The 26817-nt window shown below is 48.1% G+C and overlaps 1 protein-coding gene across 1 annotated transcript in view; it reads right to left on the reverse strand.

Annotated features, from left to right (window-relative positions):
- Window positions 1–21736, reverse strand: part of LOC310794531 (stonustoxin subunit beta-like) — a gene marked incomplete at its 5' end in the record, with an annotated part of 62372 nt that extends 40636 nt beyond the window's left edge. Inside the window, one exon of the mRNA XM_083656501.1 lies at window positions 21687–21736. Within this exon, the coding sequence (XP_083512627.1) occupies window positions 21687–21736 (50 nt within the window). The remainder of the gene's footprint in view (window positions 1–21686) is intronic.
- Window positions 21737–26817: the final 5081 nt, after the last annotated feature.

Raw genomic sequence — 26817 nt, forward strand, 5'->3', positions numbered from 1 at the left:
AGCATGGCACAGGGTCAAGGGTCAATTCACTTTCTATTCAGCCAGTTAAGCTGCTGGATTCAATCCACAAACTGAGAACAAAATCTTGAAAAAGGTTCATACATGCTGTCTTGAAAGAAATCAATGAGAATCAAGACTCTATGACTGACCAATGGACAGAAGCTTGACTTCACTGGTTGAAATGAAATTGAGCCAAACCATGCACACAACTCATTTGATATTTGATAAACAATTTGTTTCTACCTGTTGCTCTCTTGCATTTTGCAATTTGATCCTTCTTTAATCTGTTTTCAATTCATTCCGGTTAGCTTTTACTTGTTTTATTCCTTGTCAAACACTTAATAACTCGACCTGCAAAAGTGCTAAAGAAATAAAACATAATTATTATTGTATTTATATTATTGCCAAACACCACTGTCTTTCTCACTAAGCATGCGGTGTACGCCGATGTGTTACTTCTTCAGATGATATTTGACATGACATGATATGACTGAGGGAAGGCAGAAAGCAGCTTGATTAGTTGATGCAGTCGTAGCACTTCATTGCTACTGTGCAGCCTTTTTGCACTAACTTATCAACTGAACACTCAGCACTTTGTATTGTTTTTATAACTTTGAATCATGCAGGGAAGTTTTGCTGATCGTGGCTCTTTAACAGCAACACTCTTCATATTCCTCGTCTGTTGACTTGCTTTGTGTTGAGTGTGAAGTCTTCAAACTAAATCAATTATAGATTTATCGGTTAAAATTAGACCTTTGCAGCTCGGACTCAGCAGGGAAATAAAACAGAATATGAGCACATCAAATATGAAATAAAAATAAAGTCTCCTCAGTTGTCAGCAGCAGAGGGAGCCAGAGAGCTGTTGAAGAAGATGAGAGACTGTGATGCTGACAGACAGACATCACATAACTACACATTTACTCATTTACTGTGTAGTCATGTTTTGTTATTTTAGTTTCCATAATTAAGGTTTCTCTTTTAATTTAATTTAATCCAGATCAGTGGTTCTCAATGTGAGGTCCGGGGGGACCACCAGGGGTCTTTGAGGAAGTTCCAGGTGGTCCCAAGCAAACTGATGAATTAAATATCCAAGAAGTGAACACAAATAGATGTAGAAGAATGACTGTTTTGATCTCAGTTTCTCTGTTATCTCTACAATACAGACACACGTACATCAATGTGTCCAGAGAAACAACTGACTAGATCATTATACAAAACCAAGATGCAGGAAACTTTGATTCCAACTGTGTATAGTTTACCACGCCCATTGTTATTGTCACATGACCCCACAGCTTCACTTCTCCCTCCCTAGAGAGCTCTCTCTCACACACACACACACACACACACACACACACACACACACACACACACACACACACACACACACACACACACACACACACACACACACACACACACACACACACACACACACAGAGTCGCGGGCTGCAGTTTAAACTGCCGAGTGTGGGAAAAAAACAGAGTGGATGGACCAAACCACTTTGGCGCACATTGCGGGGGTGGGGGGTGTCAACAGCCTATCAGAATGCGGGTTGTGTGGTGGCCACGTGGGTCAATTGTAAATCTGACCAATCAACAACCACACACGTGAATATCAAGCACTAGACAGAAGAATGGACGCATTGCAAAACCTTGTAAATGTGTCTCTAATCTTGATATGAAACAGTTAGAGATGAGGTGTAGAGGCTCTGCTGTGCTGTGGCAACATGTTGGAAGTCAACTGAAATCATTTGACTCCTCAAATCATCAAACTCACAGTTTTTACCACAACAATCCGCAAATGAATCAGGATGATTTCAGCCACAGCTGCACACACACACACAGACGAGCGCACGCACGCACACGCGCGCGCGCGCACGAACACACACAAACACACACACACACACACACACACACACACACACACACACACACACACACACACACACACGTTTTGTATTAAATAATAGTGAAATAAGCAGAATGGGTCAGATTTGTTTAATAGCAGATGTTGATACTTATATGCACACTACACACTCATCTCTTCATGACCTCATATCAACAAGATATGATTTGATTTGAGGAACATTGTAATCACATGTTAAGTCAAAGTTGTATAAAAAGTATAGAATCAAATGTTTGAAACCAACACGATCAAACAATGTGAATTTAACCTTAAATTGTTGGAAACATGAGAGATGTTTAGTTTGGTGACATGAATAAAATACAAACATAACAAAGGTCCAAAAGAAAGAGATTTTAACCTGTCAATCATCAACAACAGACTGTGTGTGTGTGTGTGTGTGTGTGTGTGTGTGTTTGTGTGTGTGTGTGATTCTGTACAGAGTGAAGCATCATGTCAGCAGCTGTGTTTGGTCACAGTGTGTTTCTCTCTCCTCTAACTAACACAGAGACACTGAGTCACCATCAAACCACACATTAAACCCAGGGTACAGAGGTTCAGTGAAGGTGCAGTTGAACGTGTGGAGATGAATCAGTTTGTCAGAGGAAACGTTGTAGAAGGACAGAGAGCCAGCAGGCCAGTCAAGATACACTGCGACTCTGTTAGAGTGAGAGGAGGAGAGAGGTATGTCTGTGTAGCTGTATTTGTGCCGGGCAGTGTAACCAGCATGAGAGCAGTACAGACTCCAGGACTTTTCATTCCCTCCAAGCCTGCTGTCATCACCCTTTCCTCTCCTGCTGATTCCTCTGTAAGTCACTCCTATAAAAACATCTCCTTTACTCTCCACCTCCCAATAACAGCGACCAGTCAAACCATCTCTACACAGCAGCTGAGGCCAGCTGTCAAATCTCTCTGTGTGATCAGGATATGGCTGCACCTCTCCAAACACCCTCGTCACCTTTCTGTTGTCTTCAGACAGGAGGAGGTGTCTCTCTGCTGTGTTTGGATCCAGTGTGAGTTTACAGGCATCTGATGAGAGAACAAGACTCAATACAGAAACTCTTTTGATTCTAATAGAGCTGTTTATTATCTGTTGATTTATGAACACTTTCATGGTGACACATTCTATCAGCCATCATCTTCATTCACAGCAGGACTGAATGAAGAGATGTCACAAGCTGCTGTGAGGGACTTTCCATGTCAGCAGTTGACTGTTTAATACTTTATTTAGCTGAAACAAAGGAGGCTATTCTGATGTCTCTGTCAAAGCATAACACTGCTTTTAACACCATTGATATCATTTATATAGTCAAACATGTTCAAGTCCAAACTCTACTTCAATCTGCCTTTTCTCATGTTCATACCAGAGTAGGACACACACACACACACACACACACACACACACACACACACACACACACACACACACACACACACACACACACACACACACACACACACACACACACACACACACACACACACACCACACACACACACACACACACACACACCACACACACACACCACACGCACAGACAGCTCATTCCCCCCCCCCCCCACACACACACACCTCACCCCCACACACACACACACACATCACCCCCCCCCCACACACACACAGACACCTCACCCCCCCAGACACACACACACCTCACCCCCCCCCCCACACACACACACAGACACCTCACCCCCCCAGACACACACACACAGACACCTCACCCCCCCAGACACACACACACACCTCACCCCCCCCCCCACACACACACACACACAGACACCTCACCCCCCCAGACACCCCCCCCCCCCCCACACACACACACACACACACACAGACACCTCACCCCCCCAGACACACACACACCTCACCCCCCCCCCCCCCCCACACACACACACACACACACCTCACCCCCCCCCCACACACACACCTCACCCCCCCCCCCCCTACACACACACACAGACACCTCACCCCCCAGGACACACACACACACCTCACCCCCCCCCACACACACACACACAGACACCTCACCCCCCCAGACACCTCACCCCCCCCCCACACACACACACACAGACACCTCACCCCACACACCTCACCTTCCCCACCACACACACACACACACACACACACACACACACAGACAGCTCACCCCCCCAGACACACACACACACACACACACACACCTCACCCCCCCCCACACACACACATACACCTCACCTCACCCCACACACCTCACCCCCCCCCCCCACACACACAGACAGCTCACCCCCCCCACACACACACCTCACCCCCCCCCCCCACACACACACAGACAGCTCACCCCCCCCACACAGACACCTCACCCCCCCACACACACACACACACCTCACCCCCCCCCCCCCCACACACACACACACACACACATCACCCCCCCACACACAGACAGCTCACCCCCCCCCCACACACACACAGACACCTCACCCCACACACACACACACACAGACACCTCACCCCCCCACACACACACAGACACCTCACCCCCCCACACACACCTCACCCCCCCACACACACACCTTACGTCAAGTTTCATGCTATTCTGCATAGCACCACCTACTGGCAAACACAGAAAGCACTTTATCTTGATAACAGTTAGTCCGATCAACTTCAAACCTGGGGAAAGCGCTTAGGGCAGGTGTGGGCAACATGTTTTTCCTGAGGGCCATACTGGCTTACATCAAGTAAGTGAAGGGCCACACATTGGAGATCATACCTGCCAACACTCCTGATTTTCACAGCAGTCTCCCTATTCTGATATAATAGTGATACAAATCCAATGGCTGTAGCAGATGAGATTTATTAACATAATTCTGCCTTTTATTGAGTTTTTGGGGGTGGTTTTGTTTTTCTTTGAGTATTGGCCAGAATGACATGAACATTTGGACACTTATTCAGCAGGTATCTTGCATGTTGTGTTCAGGTGCACTGTAAAAAAGAAAAAAAGAAAAAGAAAAGAAAAAAAATGCAATTCCATCATGGGCCACACCGCATGCGTGGGCCGTATTTTGCCCATGTGTGGCTTAGGGGGACCTGATAGAGTGCAGTGCTGAATTTCGTGCAATTGGCATAGCGCCACCTACTGGCAACACAAATTTTGTTTATCTCGAGAATCGACTTCACACTCGGGGAATGCGCTGAGGGGGACCTCACGGATTTCAGTGCCAGATTTCATGCAATTCGGCATAGTGCCACCTACCGATACCTTGCCACCTACCACACACACACACACACACACACACACACACACACACACACACACACACACAGCATAATACCAGCAAACTAGATTATCAGGCCACCTGATAATCAAGTATGTTATATATCCTATAATACAATTGCCTAGATGGATGGGCGGGCGTGTGGTGTCTGTCAGTCACGATTTGATTTAGTTTTGTGTCACGAAAGTGACATCGCCCGATGTAACTTTGGTGACGTTCAGTGCCAAAAAAATACCCTTAGACCTCAGGGGCCGGTTGCACCAAGTGGTCTTAACTATGCCTGGTCGTAACTCCTACGTCGGTCTTAGTTAAGACCAGTCTTTAGAGTGGATTTATGCCTGTTGCACCAACACGGCTTACGTCTGGTCTTAACTATGCTGGTCGTAGCAATGCGCGTCCATGTGAATTGCCAAGGAATGCACCCTGATTGGATGATGTTGCAAAAATGTGCCTCGCGACCTGCTTGGAGCGTCACTGTGCCACTACGCTCTCTCAGCCACTACTGTAAGTGCATCACTACACTACACTCCTCCCACCCTCCCTCGCTCCGGGGGAAAAATGCCGGCGATTGAGCCAGACAGACAGTCTGAATGAAATTGAATGTAACGTTCCCAATTCTATGTATTGAATTCTAAAAAATTAACGGCAACATTTGGGAAGGCTAAGCCACGCAACTAGTTCGTTGTAATCTAACATCATGCTTCAAAAGACGGAGAACTGGCTGTGTTACGACGATGACGGTAAGGACTCAAAAAGGTCTCCGCTGATAAGACACGGAGATCTCTGTTACAGGCAGGCGCTACGCCTCCTCCTGACCAGGCGTAAGAGTTACGCCTGGCATAGCTGTTAGGTCGTAAAGTTACGACCAACTTAGCTTAAGACCAGTGTAAGACCAGTTGGTGCAACTGGCCCCAGGGTGTTAATATCCCTATAATATTCCTATAGGGGTTGACAGTGTGTCTGTGACCTGAGGGTGTTAATATCCATATAATATTCCTATAGGGGTTGACAGTGTGTCTGTGACCTGAGGGTGTTAATATCCATATAATATTCCTATAGGGGTTGACAGTGTGTCTGTGACCTGAGGGTGTTAATATCCCTATAATATTCCTATAGGGGTTGACAGTGTGTCTGTGACCTGAGGGTGTTAATATCCATATAATATTCCTATAGGGGTTGACAGTGTGTCTGTGACCTGAGGGTGTTAATATCCATATAATATTCCTATAGGGGTTGACAGTGTGTCTGTGACCTGAGGGTGTTAATATCTATAATATTCCTATAGGGGTTGACAGTGTGTCTGTGACCTGAGGGTGTTAATATCTATAATATTCCTATAGGGGTTGACAGTGTGTCTGTGGTGCTTAAACCCAAACCCGTTCGGAGCCCAAGTGGCGCGTGGGTCGGAGTCCGTTTCAGACTGAAAACATAACTTGTCTGAGATGACAGGTTGAGAGGCGGGTCATAGTAGCATGTCAATGATTTTATTTGACAATTCTGGGGACTGGATTAGGCTTTGGCCAATCCTGGCGTGTTCCACCCCCAAATCGAGTGGGATTCAGGGTGTTGTGGCGCTCTCCTCGGGAAGAGCCTGGTGACGCGAGGTTTAGTGGTTGAGTGGAGCTCAGCGAGCCGCAGGCAGCCAGCTGCCGGAGCGGAGAGAGCAGCCCGTCGGCCTGGAATCTCCGAGGTGCGACCCCTGACAACCAGGCTCTCAGGCACGAGCCATTAACGCTATTGTGGTAAATACAATATTCCTGGAATGCGAGTTTTAACGAGCCAGTTACATTTCTTTGCATTCTTAGGCATAACCGTTTTCTTTATTGTGTATATCAACATACAAATGGCCAAGTTAGTAGTTAGTTTATGGGATAGGAATTCTGCCAGATGACAGGCACTAGGCGCCATTTTCTCCTTCATTTAGAAGAGAAAATTATCCTGAAATGAAGATTTGATTGACAGCTGCCATGTCGTGATATGATTGGATGAAATGGGGTAGAAATGTTATAGTACTATGTGACTTCAGCAAACTTTAGTTTACGGTTATGAATGAAATCTTGAAAAATGAACTTTTGATGTGAAAAAGTGTGAAAAACTAAAGAAATTAGATTTTTGTGATTTTTTTTGGCATACATAGGTGCACTGCATACCCAGGTATTTGAACTAAAATAAAATAAAAGTCATTTTTGGGTTCAGCTCGACTTTAAAGCCCCATTCAGCAACTTCTCCAAGTTTTGCTATTGGGGAAACTGCGCCCTCTGGGTGCAATAGTCTGTATCAGTATCGCCATTCAAAGTCAACAAAACACAGCTCTATGTACATGTGACATTGGGTACTCACCACATGGTTACATGCTGCTATTCCGACATGCCTCTACTTAGACATTGACGTCTAATTGTCGGAGTGGTGGCATTTCCATTTTTTTTCAAACGTGCCACTACTACGACAATTTTTTTTCCGTCGCAGTAGCGGCACCTTACTTTTTTTTCAAACATTCCCCCATTCCGACATGAGGTAATTAATATAAATGTCATTACTAGGCTATTATCATCACAAGTTGCATTGCGAGTTTTCGCCTGCGACTTGAATTGATAACCACTGATTTCCATAGGCTATAGGCTATTTGATTATTTTACAGGGGCAGCCAGTCAATCAAGGCTCGTTTTGATTTGAGACGGGAGGATCACGTTTTCCTGGCACAGCCACAATACGAAAGTTTTCCCTATAGCAATTTGTAACATTTATACAGGCTAGAGAAGCATCTGTCGGCCACGTAGTGATATAACACTTATTATTTCGTTTTATTTTTTCTTCGCCCATTATGCTTGCGGTGCACTGTTTCAGCACCATGGAGCTGTCAGGTCATTTTGATTAGGGCGATCACTAACTATTCATAGTGTTCCTCCGCATGTTCTGTTTTGATCTAAAACAGTTAAAAACACGCACATCCAAGTCGCATCAGACAGGTGCAGAGGAAATTAACTATATATTTGTATGTGTTATTTTTCCATTTATATGACTGGATTGTGATAGAAAAAAAGGTCAAACTGTTTTACACCGGCTGTCTGTTTTAGCTTGCGGCTCTTATTTATCAAATACAATAGCCTAATACCAAACTCAAAAACACATTAACTGTAGGCTAAATTCTAACTTCATAAAATGAACGGAACGGATACCCTAACATGACAACGAAAATATATAGGCAACGAAAACAAATAGGCCTGCTTTAATAATTAATAATTAATTAATGGCTTTCTTTAGCGGAGAAATCACCTCCACCGACAGCTAATAGGTGGCGGCCAGCAGCTTCTCACCAGTTCTTACTTAGTCTATACTTTCCCTGCGGCTAGGCTATATCAAGCGAAATTAAACAATATATTTGAATGGCTTTACAGAACTTCTGCATGGCTGTGGGTTATATAGGCAGAGGCGATTTGTGCTGCGTGAATGTTGCAAATATTGATCTCACTCTCTCTCTCTCTCTCTCTCTCTCTGAAAAATGTAGACTAATATGTTGCTGCTGCTGCTGCCGCTGCGCAGTCACCAACTTATAATTTATTTTTACTGTCAGACTCGAATGTGTGCATATATCTGAGCCTATTAGACTCGAGCTTTCCCTCATGCAGTCTTTCAATGAAGTCTCACAACCTCGAGATTTTGCTGTTTGCACTCGCCGACTCGCCCCATGAGCGGGGAACATAGGACCCTTTTTCGGGAGCGGGGAACATAGGACCCGGGGAACATAGGTCCCTTTTTCGGGAGCGGGGAACATAGGACCCGGGGAACATAGAACCCGGGGAACATAGACCCCGTTGCGGGCATGTAGGCTATGTTGGCGAACCTAAACTGTCGGAATGGCGGTACTAAAATGTGTCGTAATAGGGGCATGTCGGGCATGTCGTAATAGAGGCATGTCGTAATAGGGGGATGTAGTAATAGAGGATTGTCGTAATAGGGGTATGTCGGAATGGAGGTTGCCCCCCTCACCACATGATGAAATAATAATCCAAACGTCATTTTCGTATCAAATCCGCACCGAGTTACTTCCTTGTTTTACTGAACACAGCGCTTCCGCTGTACAGCGCATGCGCGGTATGCCGCTCATGCTGTCTACGGGACGCAGGCACAAAATGCTTAGTGCCAGGAGAGGCCTTTGGAGGGCGCTGTGTGACCAATAGAGGTGACATTCTCCCTCTTAGAATACACTGGACCATCTTCAATGACTAAAAAGCTGTTATATTAAGGTGAAAAAGTTACTGATGGGGGTTTTAAAGCTCCCCTCCTGTCAGTTACTCCTCCCTGTTTCACCTTTTATGTTCTATGAAAACGTACATGTGCACACGCTGTAACAACACACATCACCATTTGTGCCAAAGAGCTTAGCAAAGCCTAACAGTTTGTTCCACTGCAACATAATGACTGGAGGCGCTGTTGTAAAAGAAGCAGAACAGTCCTCGATAGGTCCTCTGACAGATCAGGTCGTTAAGTTTATTATGTCCGAGGAGTCTATTTAATGAGCAACTTTCAAGTGATATAGGACAAAAGCTGGCTATGACAACTATGATGTCACTCAGTGGTGATGGCTAAGTAGGTGGGCCTGAGTAATATCATCAGTGATGTCACTCAGTGGTGATGGCTAAGTAGGTGGGCCTGAGTTAGCTCTTAGAGCCTGTTTTGAGGTAACTGACTGGCAGGCACTCTGTGACCCACATGGCGAGGATATTGATAGGATCACAGAGTGCATTACGGACTACATAAATTTCTGTGTGGAGTGCAACATACCCACAAAGGAAATAAAATGTTTCCCGAACAATAAACCTGGGTAACTAAGGACATCAAGGCCATCCTGAACGCCAAGAAAAGAGCATTAACTCATTGAGTGCCAGCCACTTTTGGAGAACGGACGCTCCCAGTGCCAGAGTTTTCAGAGCGTTTTCAGTGATTTCTCGAGGCCCACAGAATATTGTGTGATATTACTATGTAAACACCGAACACGCAAAAAGAACAAGGAGACTCTATTGTATCATCAGCAAAAAAAAGTTTATTGATACCATTTTCCCTTCTTTAGTTATGAGCCGGAGAAGATAGGTTGTTTTCAGCGTTTTCAGGCATTTCAAATTATAAGCTGAGATATTCAGCCTTTTGTGAAATGCAGCATTTCAAGCACATTCACTGACTCTAGATACGGTAATATTTTCTGATGTAGTGATGTGGTGTAGTTGTGTCCTGCCCTGCGTGCCCCACCCCCCCTCCCCCCCCTCAGCTGAAAACTCCTCCCCACACTAGTAACACACAGCCTCGCACCAAGCGTCTAGGAAGCCTGGGAAGCGCCGCCTCCCAGGCAGCGCAACATGGAGAAGCCACACGCGGACTGCAGTGAAAGGTTTGGCTTTTCAGTGTCGCGCTGCTGCTTTTCTAGCGGCTAATCATGTGGAGAAACTATGCTGACAGACAGACAGAGGCAGAAGGACTCAGTTGTGTGCGCGGATTGACTGTGTTCGCACGCACCGTCAGTTGCAGCCAGAACAATCTACATGGCTCTAGACTGCAGCATGAGCGGGTTCTCTTTCATCAAGGCTATTTCAGGCTGTGTATTCCTGACATTTCTGTAATCTGGAGAGCACTGTCGCCACCTAAGGGTTCTGTAAAATAGGTTATAGACCTCCAATAGCTACTATAGTTGTACAGGAGCTGCGGAAGGCTTTGATCGACGTCCCACCGTCAAAAAACGCATTGGACGTCGAAGGACGTCCGTGGCACTCTACGTCACTATTTAATTGGACGTCGAAGGACGTCCATGGCATTCAATGAGTTAAGGTCGGGTGATAGAGAGGGGATCCGGGCCATCCAGGTGGAGCTGAAAGGGAGCATCAGAATAGCGAAAGAATGTAAAGGTCGAAGCTAGAGGTGAAGCTCCAGCAGAACAATATGAGAGAGGTGTGGAGGGGTGTGAAAGCTATTACTGGCTTTAACAAAGCTGGCAGCGGGGGGGTGGAGGGGGGGGTTGATCGGGCCAATGAATTTAATCTGTTTTTCAACGGATTTGATGCAGCTGGCCCGGGAGCCCCCTCCCCCGACTCTCCTGACTGCAGCATTCCAACAGCAGCCCCCGCCACACGGCTCTCCCCCCCCCCTCTCTCTCCCTCTGGCTCCGGCTGATGGCCCTGATGGCCCACCTCCCCCCCCCCCCTCATACCCCATCACCCAGAGACGAGGCCACACACCCCCTCTCCCCCCCCCCGATGGGCTTCAGAGCTGATGATGCCACTCCCCCCCCACCCACGCTGACCATCACAGCGGACCAGGTGAAGAATCAGCTGAGGAGACTAAACACGAGAAAAGCAGCTGGCCCGGATGGCGTCAGCCCCATGGTGCTCAAAGCCTGTGCCCCCCAGCTGTGTGATGTGCTACAGCTGATCTTCAACAAGAGCCTGAGTCTCCAAAAGGTCCCCGTGATGTGGAAAATGTCCTGTATCGTTCCTGTACCGAAAAAGCCTAGACCCAGTGGCTCCAACGACTACAGGCCGGTAGCTCTGACGTCCCACATCATGAAGACCCTGGAGAAACTCGTCCTGGAGCAGCTCAGGCCTATGGTCAAACCATCCCTTGACCCCCTCCAGTTCGCCTACCAGCCCCGACTGGGAGTGGAGGACGCGGTCATCTACTTGACCAACCGCGCCTACGCCCACCTTGACAACCCAGCCAGCACTGTGAGAGTCATGTTCTTTGACTTCTCCAGTGCGTTCAACACCATCAGGCCGGCTATACTGGGTGAGAAGCTGACGGCGATGCGAGTGGATGCCCCCCTGGTGGCCTGGATTGTGGACTACCTGTCTGGCAGACCACAGTATGTTCGCCTGCAGAACTGCGTGTCAGACAGAGTGGTCAGCAATACGGGAGCACCACAGGGGACGGTCTTCTCTCCCTTCTTCTTCACCATCTACACCACGGACTTCACCTACCAGACAGAGACTTGCCACCTTCAGAAGTTATCTGATGACTCTGCGATAGCGGGATGTATCAAAGATGGCGATGACGATGAGTATCGGGATGTGGTGGCCAACTTTGTCACATGGTGTGAGCAGAACCACCTGCAGCTCAACGTGTCAAAGACAAAGGAGCTGGTGGTGGACCTGAGGAGGGTCAAGGCTCCGGTGACCCCTGTTTCAATCCACGGGGTCAGTGTTGACATAGTGGAGGATTACAAGTACCTGGGCGTGTACATTGACAAAAAACTAGACTGGGCTAAGAACTCTGATGCACTCTACAAGAAGGGGCAAAGCCGTCTCTACTTTCTGAGACGGCTGAGGTCCTTCAACGTCTGCCGGACCATGCTGAGGATGTTCTATGAGTCGGTAGTGGCTAGTGCCTTCCTCTATGCTATTGTGTGCTGGGGCAGCAGGCTGAAGGCAGCGGATGCCAACAGACTTAACAAATTGATCCGTAAAGCCAGGGACATTGTGGGGCTGGACCTGGGCTCTCTGACTGCGGTGTCAGAGAAGAGAACGTTATCCAGGCTACGCTCCATCATGAGCAATGACTCGCACCCACTCCACGGCGTGCTAGTCAAACACAGGAGTACATTCAGTGAGAGACTGATTCCACCCAGATGCAACACGGAGAGGCACAGGAAGTCATTCCTGCCTGTGGCCATTGGTCTATTTAATGCCTCTCTTAAAAGAGCACCTCGGAGACGCTCAGTCTCCCTGAGACTGAGCCAGCCGATAGGCTAACTGGAAAAGTGCCTGGCTGAGTCACGTGTAACGTATAGGGCAAGCCGAATAATATAACTTCAGTGTGCAATAAAGATAGGCTAACAGGAAAAGTGCATGGCTGAGCCACGTGTAACGTATGGGGCAGGCCTTCTTCTTCTCATTCTGCTTATTTTACTATCGCATTACTACTGTGTATTTTATTTTATTTTATTTTATGCTATCTGTGTTATGTGAACGAGCAACTGTAACTTGTCCCAATTTCCCCCCGGGGATCATTAAAGTCTTTCTGATTCTGATTCTGATTCTGATCATCAGTGATGTCACTCGAAATGTTCACAACAGCATGGGCTTCAGGAAAGCCCTTTGAGCCTGTATGATATGACACATTTAGTTCAGCTTCTCCTTATATTTACACATCTACTTCTTCCTTTCTTCTTTCACAAGCAAAAGACCAGGCAAGGCCTGACAACAGCAGTGCCATTTGCAACTATTTTTATCAGATATTGGCAAACACTGCTTTGTTTCATGTATCTGGTTTATATGCACAGTCCTACGGTCAGTTAGGGAAGCTGGCTCTATTGAAATCTTCAAAACTACACTCAAAACCCATTTATTTTCCCAATCATATGGTTGTGTTTGATGGTGTCATTCTCTGGAAACATTTATTAGCTGTTGAGTATATATAATCCTGAATTGCTGAGCGGGCTATCTCAAGCCAGCAGTATCAGTCTAAACTTAGACCTAGACTACCTAGACCTGAATTAGCAGTATAGTATTAGTCATCCTAGTAGTATGGACAGAATATCTAATATCCGCTGAATAAACTTAGTCCTGAACTGCTGAGCGGGATGTCTCAAGCCAGCAGTATCAGTATAAATCTAGACTTGATTTTGTAGTATAGTATCAGTTGTCCCAGCAGTATAGGCAGGAAATTATTAGTTGCCAAACTTAGTTCCACCTCTGCGCAGATTCCTTCGTACTGGCTCTCCCCTCCTCAGGTGTCCTTCACTGGCCTGACTTGCACCCCCGCCCGCCCGTCGACGGCCACCGCAGGCCACCGCAGGCCACCTGTTGTCACTCTGGCCCATCTACCCACTACTCCTTCACCTCCCCCCTTCCCCAGCCTCATCATCACCACCGACCCCTATCCTCCCCTCCTCTCATCTCGGTCGATGCCACCAATGCAGACTCATGGATCCCTCAGATCACCCTTGTGGAACTCCTGATCATTTCCCCCCTTTTCAGCTAGCTAATTAGCTAGTATTCCCTGAACTTACTAACACTTAAAGACTCAATTTTCTATTTATTTTTGGAATCTACCTTTTTACACTTTCAACTTTCTTCCCTGATCTTAGGATCATTTAAAGACTACATTTTCCTATTGCTTTTGTTGGACTCCTATTTACATTTTGAATTTTCTGTTTTTTGTCAATTTTATTTCTACAATGTGAAACTGTAAATGGTTAGCCCGGCATCTTCTCGGCCTGTCCCGGAGGAGGGTCCCCAGAGGGGGTCCATAGTTGGGCCCCTACAGTACATCGGCCCTCACAAGGTTCCTCCTCAGCCAACAAGTCACTGAGGCAATCCATGTGGTGCGCACTGGGGGTGAGGGGAGGAGCGCTGTGTCCCGGCCTGGCCTTCTCTCCCATGCCTTATGTGTGTGGGGGCGGGGGCCGGGGTGGGGGGCATCGGTGCTCTCAATCACTGGTCAAGGGATGCCGGTAGGTTAGAATAGCTTAGGTTAGGCGATAGATTAGCTACAGCCTAACTGTAGGCTGTAGACCTGTTATAGTGTTCAGGCTAAAATCAGACTAGAGCAGAATAGGACAGGGCAGACTAGGCTGTAGATTAGCTAGATTCCCTGTGTTCTAGTTAGTTCTGGTTAATGGCTAGAGTAGTCAGATTGTGTGATTTGCTCCCCCCTTTTCCTGCTCTCTCCTCTCTCACACTCTAAAGCATGCCACTCATTCTACTCTAAAGCATGGCATCCCCTCCTTTCCCTGTTCTCTCCTCATACTCTCTCTCATACTCCCCCTGCTCTCCCTCCCCACCTCCTCCCTTTCCTGATCTCTCCTCCCCCACTATTCTAAAGCATAGCACCCATTCTACCCTAAAGCATGGCACCCTTTCTATTCTATATTTCTATATTTCTCTATCATATGATTGTTCAATGTGTTTTCCTTACTACTGTAATTGCTACTGTTGTGTCAGCTAGAATTAGCTAGACATATTTTCTGTGAAGTCCTCTGAGACATGCTTGTGAATTAGGCCTATACAAATAAACTTGACTTGACTATGGTCTCATGCAGTCACAGTAACATACGTGCTATACTAGTTGACTGTTGTCTTTGCAGTGTGTTCAAGTGCACATTTTTGGCCGCGACACAGGAGACGTGAGGTGATGCAACAGTCTGCATTCTTTGTCTTTTGAAGTTTGGTGGTGTGTTGCAGCCTTAAGATATCCGCTGGAGAAAATAAAATCCATGCACAGATTTACCTCCTATAGGTCCACAAATTTCACATATATTATTAAGCTCCGCCAGCGCCACACAGCTTCCGGCTCACTGGTTGCTCGCCCGCGCATCCCAGTGGGGCGGTGCTTATAGTAAAAATCTTGTCTAAAAGTATTAATATTGAACATGTCACGTGTCTAATTTGCACTATTCAACACTGCATTTTCTCAGTGTCTGAGAAACACACTCGGCAAGTTTGAAGTCGATCGGACGAACGGCTCTGGAGATGTGTGATAAACAGAGAACATACAGACAGACAGTCGTGCATTTATTAAGGAGATACACACTTACACTTCCTCTTCCTCACTCCTGGTTTCAACCTCTGGACTCCACCATGGTCCACACTGTGGGGCAAACAAAGTCTGACCAGAGTATTCTATTTGAGGACAGAAACAAAACCTTCCCTATGAAGGGTTTTCCATATAGTACGTTCATTATTTATGGAAGGGGTCACTGGAGGAAATAGGGGAGGGTGATGCTTTTTAAATATATACCTGAGAGAGTCCAGTCTCCAGTGTGGATCCTCCAGTCCAGCAGAGAGCAGCTCCACTCCTGGGCCTCCTGGATGATTGTAGCTCAGGTCCAGCTCTCTCAGATGGGAGGGGTTGGAGCTCAAAGCTGAGGCCAGAGAAGCACAGCCTTCCTCTGTAAGCTGACAGCCTGACAAACTACACACACGCGCACACACACACACACACACACACACACACACACACACACACACACACACACACACACACACACACACACACACACACACACACACACACACACACACACACACACACACACACACACACACACACACACACAAATGAATCCATGTCAGATTTGATTAGTAGCCTACTGTGAAATTAGTTGTGATAATGCCGTCAAATTCTAGCAAAACGGTTACTGCCTCATACAGTTGGCTGGTCAGCTCTGTGGTTATGTGCTGCAGTTTGAGAGTTCTCTACTCACTGTCTGACAGAATATTAGAAGTCCTTTCTACTTTTTCAGGTTTCAACAACTGAGGCAGCACAGAGAGGAAAGAATGAAATGCCCTCATGGAAAGTCATTCACAGGGGCTATGAAGGGCTAAATGTTGGTATCACACCTGGTTTAAAAAATACATGGACAGAGAAAATCACCCACAGGTGTTTGTCTGCTGATAGTAATCTTATCTGTATGTAAAGCAGGATGTAAATGGCCATCTGTTGATCAGGTTGGTTAAAGCACAACAACAATGCTGGCAGTTGTTGGGGAATGTTTGATTGGTGTGCTATGGGCTAAAGCAGGGATACTAAGACTGATAGGTAAGACTGAGTTACTCTTCCTCCCAGGGAAAGACATCCCTCTAGCAGACCTCTCCATCTCCATTGAAAATACCACTGTACTTCCCTCCCAAGCAGCTAAGAACCTTGGGGTGGTCATTGACAACCAGCTGTCTTGCTCGCCCTACATTGCCTGGACAGCACGCTCCTGTAGGTTCTCCCTGTACAACATCCGCAAAATCCGCCCGTTTCTCACCAGGGAAGCGACACAACTCCTGGTCCAGTCACTTATCATCTCCCGCCTGGACTACTGCAACGTGCTTCTGGCCGGCCTATCTGCCTCTGACATCCGACCGCTTCAGCTCATTCAGAACGCTGCAGCCCGTCTGGTGTTCAACCAACCCAAATTCTCTCGTGTCACTCCCCTCTTCCATGACCTTCACTGGCTTCCCATCTCGGCACGCATTAAATTCAAAACACTGGTTCTGGCCTACAGGGCAGTACACCAGACAGCCCCTCTGTACTTACAATCTATGGTCAGGCTCCAAATCTCTCACCGTTCCCTCCGCTCCTCCACCAGTGCAGGACGCCTCGCCCCTCCTCCACTACGGGGGCTCAAAAGTCACTCATCCCGTTCGCGACTCTTCTCGTCCCTGGCACCTCAATGGTGGAACGAGCTTCCACCTTCGGTCAGGACGGACGAATCACTCCCGATCTTTCGGAAAAGACTAAAGACACACCTTTTCAGGCTCCATCTGGGCCCTTCTTGAAACTAACTAGTTTCTCTCTCCTCTCTCGATTCTGATTGGCTGCAAGGTGTCCATTAATTTGTGATAATGTACAGTGATAATGTACACCTAGCTAAATGGTCTGTTCACCGTTCATATCAATGCGCCAGGATTACGACCACGACAGAGCCGTTTGAGCTCTATACCACCGTTAACGCTTAATATGGCACTTTTATAAGTTTAGAAAAAAAAATTGTCGGTCAAAGTAACTATTTAGATTACCCCCGAGTGCTCAGTTTATTAAAATAACGGCTATTTAGAAATCTGATTTTTGTTCTGGTCAGCTGACACAAGCCGGGCTCTCAGCTGTCAACTGTCAAACCCTCTGTTTACAACTTGCAGCAAGCAGCAGCCAGGCGCTCTGGAGAGCGCCCGCTGCCTCTATCACTGATACCAAGTCAAGTTGAAGAGGAAAAAGACGAGATCAACAAAAAGAAAACAACGAAATTGGCAGTTAACAGCAACACACTGAGAGACGTCCTTGCACAAAACATACCTGGACTCCAACATAGAAAGCTGATGGTTTTCAGTCTCCTCCGAGCGCAGCGCGAGCCATTTACGTCTATAAGACCCGCAGACGTTAATGTAATTCCCTTGAATGCGATAATTAACGATCCAGTTACATGGCGTTGCATTCTTAGACATTGCCGTTTGCTTTTATTTTGTATGTTACATACAATTGGCTAAATTATTAGTTAGCTTGACTCTAGAATTGTGCCAGGTGCAGGCACTAAGCGGCCATTTTATCCAATGATAGCCTAATCTTGAGCAGCCGAGGGGACTATTTTGTCTCGCCGGTTCTCAACTCATATTCAAGGTGATGAAAACTAGATTTTGATTGCAAAATGCATGGAAATATAAATGAGTGGTCTTGTTTTGTTTCTTTGGCAAGTGACCATGGTATAAGCGGGTTAATGCACTTCGAGGTGTCCATTATCAGAAATTATTGGACTTCGCGGCTTCGCCTCGGACGGTTTACGCCTCCACGTCGTCCAATAATTTCTGATAATGGACACCTCGTCGTGCATTAACCCTTACATAATCAGAGTGAGAATGCAAACCCAATATCCAGTGTATTGGAGGTAGGGGAGAGTGGGGTGAGTTGTGCCACTTTTTACTTGAGGTGTCTTTAAAGTGAGGGCATGACAGTAATGCCTCCAACTACAATATGTAAATATATTTCAGGATGTTGTGCACCACTGGGAACACTCCCTTTGGATCTTAAATAAACTGTTAAAAAAATATGGCTATTCTTAAAAAAGTGGTCTCTTGGCACAACTTGCCCCCGGTGCGGGGTAAGTTGTGCCTTTGGAGAGAATACGTTGGGGTAAATTGTGCCATTGATTACTGAAGTAAAACAGAACATTTTCATCTCATATACTGTTTTGCTATATCAAAGCAAGACAAAATAAAGATAACACTAAAGTCCAGTGTACTATAACAGGGTTAAACAAGGCTAAACGGTAGCAGCAGTTGACCTACATATTTAACATTTTCAGAAATAAAAATTATGTTCAAAATGAACAAAATCAACTATCACAGAGCCAGGCTACACTTGCCAATACTGCAATATTCTTCAACAAGGTCTATTTAAACATTTAAGAACAAAATGAAATAAAATTTCACTAAATCAACTGCAACTGCACTGGCACAACTTAACCCAGGCCTTTTGGCACAAATCACCCCATCCCCACCATTTTAACAAACTTGTATCATATAGCTGGTTTGGAGCTAACATCATGCTAACAGTATAGCCTCATATTGTAGCTTACTAAAACACTAACACATGTGTGAAATGTTTTCAAGCTTGTCTATAATTGTTCAGACACAACAATCAATAAACCTTGATCATAAAAAATTTACTTTGAGAGGCAAAAAACAGTTTTTTGAACTTAAATGTGCTTAGCTCTTGTGCAATCTGCCTCCCTTCTTTGCAGAGTGAGTAAAATGGATGCCTCTTCAAAAATGTGTGGTCACATGACCAATTTCTTCTATGGTTTTCTAGATACAAGGGGTGGCACAACTTCCCCACTGGCACAACTCACCCCACTCTCCCCTACTGTACAGCAAAAGGTAGAAATTCAGTTTCTTCAATTCAGTTCAGTTCTCAAATTTGTTCAGAGTAAACCCTCTTCCCAAACAAATCAATAAAGGATCTCTCTCCAAAAGAAAATTAACCTACTTATCCTGTGTGCACAAAGCCGACCTGTTTGGTTACATTTATATCATATAAATTCAGTAGGCTACATATAGTAAGTGCCTGGGTGGCAAGCAGGCTGCAATACTTGACAATTTAGCTGGAGCTCAGTCAAACTTTATTTAACAGAAGGGAGGAGGAAGCGCTGCGTGGGTCCTTAGTAAAATCACTGAAACAGGTGCTCTTTGGTGAGGGTGGAGAGAAGCATGAGAAAAAGTTCAAATTGGATCCTTGTAAAAGTCAAAAAATAGAGTAGAGTACTGGAAAAACTTGAAAAATCCAAGGCCACTCTGTTTCAGGTAGAACAGTTAAAAAGCCTTTATTGTGGCATGGCTAAATCTTACACAATTAAAAAGACCAACGCGTTTCAGCTACAGAGAGCCTTCATCAGGGTAGAGGCCCAACACAGAATACATGGCATTTCATGGCAATAGAAGTCATCCCCAAATCTGCCAGAGGAGGGGATAGACTCAAACATCTCCTCCAAAGAGAAACTTTTTGGATTGTAACCCTAAAAGCAACCACCTTCCCTGGTTTGAATGATGATATTGATTTCTCTCCATTTCTCTGAGTCAAACATTGTTTTTTGTTATTGAGATATTTTGCTTAGTTAAATTTATTTGGTTCCTCATCCTGTAGCTTCCTGTGAGGTCTCTATGGCCTCAACTTTGTAGGCTGCACAATTGTTGCTGGTACTGTATTTAGTTCCTCCTGTCAGGTTGGAGTGTTATTCCTCCAATTCCCTGTAGTCTGTGGGCATTGTATGACATTGGTCCCACCTGCAGTTTATTTATTTTTTGCATTCTACCTATTTGTTCAATATCTTTTTCATTTTCTTCATTTATTGGGTACCCAATTGTTTTTAACTTTACTTTTCTTTATATAAACATCATGTATCTAGCAACAGGTAGTTCCGGCTGGGCAATTTGATTGGACAAGAGGGATCCTACCAGTGCCGATATTTCGTGATAACACACTGGCGCTTCACTGTGTGTAGATCACTCCGCTTCACAGCTGCGCTAATCAACAAAACGCTTCACAGCTGTAGAGTAGACAGTAGTAAAGTAGACAGCCTGCAGTTAATTAGGCTGATTAGGCTACATTTTCAGCAAAGCAGAAAGCTGAGGGAACTATTTTTGTTGGCGGAGGAATAAATAGAGAAATCATATATTTTCTCAACTTTTTGTCTTTTTTTAATCAGCTTTGTTTAATACAACTGTTGTATAAAAGCAATATCACACTCGAGGTCGTGCTGTTGTTGTCTAATATCGGCACTGCTGTGATTATCTTCTACCTCCGACCGAATCACAGCAGTGCCGATATTAGCCAACAACAGCACTCTCTCTCGTGTGATATTGCTTAATTATTGTGAATGATTGCAAGCTCCCTGTGATGCACAGGTGTATCCAGGAGGACTAATCACTAATTGCTTGAGTGATGTCACTATATATTGTAACGTTCCTGGTAACTCATGAGGCAGAGGCTTCTTGTTGGTACAAGGTTCTTTATTCTCAGTTAGTTATATTACAACTCTCAGCGGTTGTCACGCTCATAGCTAGCAGCCTTCCCTCTAGCAGTGTCTGGAGACTGACGCGCATGCTCAGTCTCCCCCGGAAGTATCCCCACAGCATAGTGTTCCCCAATACAACACTCCCACACATCAGTTCCTATCTGTAGTTGAGACACTACCAATGCTCACCCCTGTATGTGTAATGCTGATTTGCTACATACTCCCCGCCCAACAATAAGGTCAACGCCCACATTGATACCACATCACACATCCCCTTGTACCAAAACACACCCAGCATCTTTTTTAACAGCTTCTTTGTTTTTTCAACCACATTTTATGTTTCAATCTCAGACTTTCCCACATCTCCTCCCCCACAATATCTCATGTCATGCACATCCTTTACTTTCTGTTACAACATTTCAACATTTCCAACCACCATCTCCTCTTTTTTTTTTTTTTTTTATACAACTCAAAGTTGTTAAAGCGTCCTGGAGCCCTTGGCTCTCTCCGTGGCCGTGTTAGTCTCTGTGAATCTGCCTGCGGGGCTGATCCCACCTGCAGTGTCTCTGGGCCTTCAAGTCCCTGAGTGGGGGCCGCCCGGTCATGGCCGGACGCCCCTCTCTGTGGAAACAGAGTCCTTCTTTCAGCCTGTCTAGGTGAAACCGCCGGGCGGCCGAGATCTGGGGGAAAGGTGCACCCCCCCCGGTATGGGGCCAACCTGTCTCGGTGGAGTACCTTCTTGCCACCAAGTGGCATCTGCACTCGGTACACCACCTCCCCCATTCTCTCCATGACCCTGCATGGGCCTGTCCAGTGACAGTCCAGTTTAGGGCTACGCCCTTTTTTTCTCCGGGGTGTGTACACCCAGACCAACTCCCCCCCCTGGAAATGGTTTCCCTTTGCCCTCACATCATAGTTCCTTTTTTGTTTCATGCCTGCTTTCTCTAGCTGGTCCCGAGCGAAATTGTGAGCGGACTCTAAGCGATCTTGTAGCCTCCTGGCGTACTCTCGCCCCGGGGGAGCGTCCAGTGCATCTGGTGGCTTGCTGAACGGCATTTCTGCTGGTGTCCGCAGTTCTCGACCTAACATGAGCAGAGCGGGTGTGCAGGAGGTGGACTCTTGTGTGGCAGATCTGTAGGCCATGAGGATGAGAGGCAGGTGCGTGTCCCAGTCCTTCTGGTGCTCCTCCGTGAGGATGGCCAACTGCTTTTTCAGCGTTCGATTGAATCTTTCTACAAGGCCATCGCTCTGGGGGTGCAATGCTGTGGTCCGTGTCTTTTTAATGTTCAGTTTCTCGCACATGGTGGCGAACACTCGTGACTCAAAGTTTCTCCCTTGGTCACTGTGTAGGGTCTCTGGTGCTCCGAACCTACTGAACATGCCGGTTACTAGTGCGTCGACCACCGTCCCCGCCTCCTGGTCGGGCAGTGCGTACGCCTCTGGCCATTTTGTGAAATAGTCCATGGCGACCAGGACGTATCGATTTCCACTGTCTGAGCGTGGGAAAGGTCCCATCACGTCTACTGCTACCCTCTCCATGGGGGCTCCTGCTGCTAGCTGTTGGAGCGGGGCGCGAGACTGGTCTAACGGGCCTTTGTACGCTGCGCAGAGGTCGCAGCGTCGACAGAAGTCCTGTACGTCTCTCCCCATCCTCCCCCAATAAAAGCCTTGTCTGATGCGACGGAGGGTTTTGCTTACCCCAAAGTGCCCAGCCCCTACAGTTCCATGGCAGCTCCTGCACACCTCCTCCCTCAGCGTCGTCGGCACTACTTTCCGCCACTTATGTTCTCCTGTCGCTGGCTCCTTCCAGGACTTCATCAGCACTCCGCTACTCAATCTCAGGGTGTCGAACCCTGCCCACAGCCCTTTGGTTGTGTCGGTGGCCCCTGCCACCTCTTCCCAGGGCGGCTTCTGGCCCTCTTCTACCCATTGCAGTACTGGCGACAGCTCCCTGTCGTTTTCTTGGTGGCCCCTCCAATCTGCTGCCTCTGCCATCCGCAGCGTCTTGCACACTGGTCCATCCCCCGTGTGGTTAGGGCAGATCCTAGCTTCCTCTTGGAGCTCTCTCTCTCTTCCTTCTCTCTTTTCGCAGTACGTACACCCTCTCTCTGCGCAGGGTCGTCGTGACAGGGCGTCTGCGTTGATGTGGCGCGCCCCTGCCCTGTGTTCTATCGTGAAGTTGTAGTCTGCCATTTTCTCTAACCAGCGGCACACTTGCCCCTCCGGCTCTCGGAAGGACCACAGCCACTGCAGCGCCGAGTGGTCGGTCCGTATGGTGAACCGCGGCTGTCCCAGGAGGTAATATCTAAAGTGTCGTAGTGCTTCTACGACGACGAGGAGCTCCCGGCGGGTGACGCAGTAGTTACGTTCTGCTTTATCGAAAGTCTTGCTGTAGTACGCCACCACCCGCTCCCCGTCCGGCCCCGCCTGGGACAGCACGGCCCCCATACCCCCGTTGCTGGCATCAGTGTCTAGTAGGAACGACAGGGCGGGGTCTGGTGCTCTAAGCACCGGAGACTCGGTCAGCGCTTTCTTGAGGGCTTTAAAGGCTAGGTGGCATTCTGTCGTCCAGTGGAAGTCTGCGTTCTTCTCTTTTAGCCTGAACAGTGGTTCCGCTATTTTAGAAAACCCGTTTACGAATTTCCTGTAGTATGCGGCTAGCCCTACGAAGCTCTCGAGTTCACCTTTGTTTCTGGGGGTGGGCCACTCCATGACCGCCTGAGTCTTCTCTTCCAGGGTGCGAATGCCCCCCGCGCCGATGCCATGCCCTAAGAACTCCACCCTCCTCTTCAGGAAGTGGCACTTGTCTGGGTGTAACTTTAGACCCGCCTCTGCTATCTTCTGCAGGACCTTTCGTAACGCCCCCACTGCTGCCTGGAACGTGCCCCCGTGTGTCAAGATGTCATCTAAATACACGACGCATTCGGATCGGGGAATGTCTCCCAGCAGTTTCTCCATTAACCTCTCGAACGTTGCTGGTGCGTTGCACAGCCCGAAACTGAGTACTCGAAACTGCCACAGCCCCTTCTCTGTGCGGAAGGCGGTCTTTTGTTTGGCATCGTCGCGGAGGGGCACCTGCCAGTACCCGCTACGGAGGTCTAGGGATGAGAACCAGGATGACTCTCCCGCGGCGTCTAACAGTTCCTCGATGATGGGCATCGGGTATGCGTCTTTTTTTGTCACTTTGTTCAGCCCCCTATAGTCTACACAAAATCGCATTTTGGGGCTATTCTTCTTTCTCACCAGCACTACCCCTGATGCCCACGGGCTGTCTGATGGCTCAATGATCCCCGCCTACAGCTTCGTTCGCTATCTCTCTCCTCGCTGCGGGGACCCGACGGGGATATGACCTGACGGGTCGCGCCCCCTCAGTGTCTATTTCGTGTTCCACCAGGTGGGTACAGCCTAGCTCATCATCCGACATTGCGAAAATGTCTTTATATTCCTCTAGTACCCTCCACAGTTCATCGCTCTGCTGGGGTTCTAACCCTTCGCTCTGGCGTTGGTGCAATCCCCTGAGCATCTCTAACCTCTCTCTCTCCCCCTCTGCCTGTTGCGCTGGCTGAGGGCAAGTGTTTGGAGGTGGGCTAGGGGCGTGGCTTTGTGGAGGGGCTTGGTCTGCTGGGTGGGGCTCATGCTCTACGGTGACGCGATATACAGTGATGTTATTTACATTAGCTCTCTCTCCTGGAACGGTGGGAGGGTGGCCCATCTGGACTACTGGCCCCCCTGCAAATGTCAATGTGCTTTTTGCTAGGTCTACTGTGCATCTGTTCAGCGTTAAGTAGTCTTCCCCCAGGATGCAGGGCCCCGCCATTTCTACCACCCACACCGGAAAGTCCACTGTCTGTCCCCCCACTGTTATCATTACGTGTCCCCTCCCCCTCATTGGCATCAACTCACCGGATACTGTTCTTAGCAGCTGTGCTGCTGGCTGCTCCAGGCGCGTCCCCTCGGGCATCATGTTGACGTTCACCAGCGTTGCCGTACACCCCGTGTCCACCAGGGCGGCGCAGTATCTCCCCTGTAGGTAGACTGGAACATGGCAGCCGTTCATCGCGCGCGGCCCGCTCTGCATGTTGACAGCTCCGGCGATGTCGTCTACTTCGGGGCCCGGCGATGCCCCACCTCCCCGTTGCTGTCGGTGGGCTCCTTCCTGCGACGACGTGGCTACGGGGACTGTGGCATCGTAGACCCGTCTCGCCCCATCTGGACGGGCCCTGTGCCGTTTCCCTGGTTCCACGCTCTCCGGCGGCAGTCTGCTTCCCGATGCCCGGGGCGTCCACATCCCCAGCAGATCATGCTCCCTCTGGCCCAGCTGTTGTTCCGCTGGGTGGGCTGCCGAGCGGGGTTGGGCTGCAGGGTCGCTCTGCGGAGCAGTTGTTCTGTCAGCTGTTGTACTGACTCGGACAGTTCTTTCACCCTGTTGCCTTGCTCTGTCAACGCCGTCTTCCACGCTGGCTCTTCTTGTATCGGGCTTTCTGCTGCCATTCTCGCCACGGGGGCAGCTCTCCCCTCTTCGCTGTTCATGGCCCAGCCCTCTACTGTCTCTCTTTCAAACGCCACCTCCAGCGCCACTTCTAGTGTCTTTGGCCGTTGCAACATTACTTGCTCTCTTAGCCCTCGCGGCGCGATAGCCTGGATGAAGTAATTTCGTGCTAGCTCGTCTAGTGCTTCTGGCGGCAACCGGCTGTATACACGCCGGCTGAGGATCTCAATGTCTGTAGCCAGCGCTCGCAGCGACTCCCCTGGTCGCCTGCGCCTGTTACACAGTTCCGCGACCATGATGCCTTCCTCTTTGCACCGTCCAAACCGCCTCCTCAGGGCCGCCATCACAATGTCTAAGTCTTTTGTGTCTGCCATTGCTGCCACACATGTTATAGCTTCGCCCTCGAGCGACATCACCAAGTGACTGGCTCTCTCTTCCCTCGACCAGCCATTCATGTCCGCTGCTACATTAAACATTGTGCAATATGGCTCCCACTCGCCTTTACCGTTGAATTTTGGCGGGGTGATTTCCTTTCTTCCTCGCCGCCCGCTGTCCTTTGTCGCCTCGACCCGTGTCGCGTCTTTGTCCTCGGCCCGCAGGCTAGCTCCGCTGGGCTGTGGCACAGCCTCCATGGCTACAGCGGCAATGTCAACCCGCTCGATCTTCACCCTCACCGGCCCCGGTTCCTCCGCTCCTTCTCCCGCCTCGCTAGCTTGCCTGCTAGCTCCCTTGAGCCGCGGGATAGCTTCCGTGGCTACGGTGATAGCGCCGTGAGGATTTTATCTTCACCAACCCCAGGCTTTCTGCTGCTTTCCCCGCTTGGATCTCTGTGGTAGCGGCAGCGTCTACCCAGACATCTTCCTCCTCGGATGCCTGGTAGTCTGCCCCGGCTCTTGCCTTTCCCGCCTCTCGTTTGAGTCGTTTGCGCTCTTTCTTCAGGAACTTATTAACCATCCCGCCGATTCTGGAGGCAATATTCACCGTTTAAACTTCTGACGCCAGTGTAACGTTCCTGGTAACTCATGAGGCAGAGGTTCTTGTTGGTACAAGGTTCTTTATTCTCAGTTAGTTATATTACAACTCTCAGCGGTTGTCACGCTCATAGCTAGCAGCCTTCCCTCTAGCAGTGTCTGGAGACTGACGCGCATGCTCAGTCTCCCCTGGAAGTATCCCCACAGCATAGTGTTCCCCAATACA

Source organism: Poromitra crassiceps (genome assembly GCF_964638095.1).
Source record: "Poromitra crassiceps genome assembly, chromosome: 20".
In the NCBI taxonomy this organism is placed as follows: Eukaryota; Metazoa; Chordata; class Actinopteri; order Beryciformes; family Melamphaidae; genus Poromitra; species Poromitra crassiceps.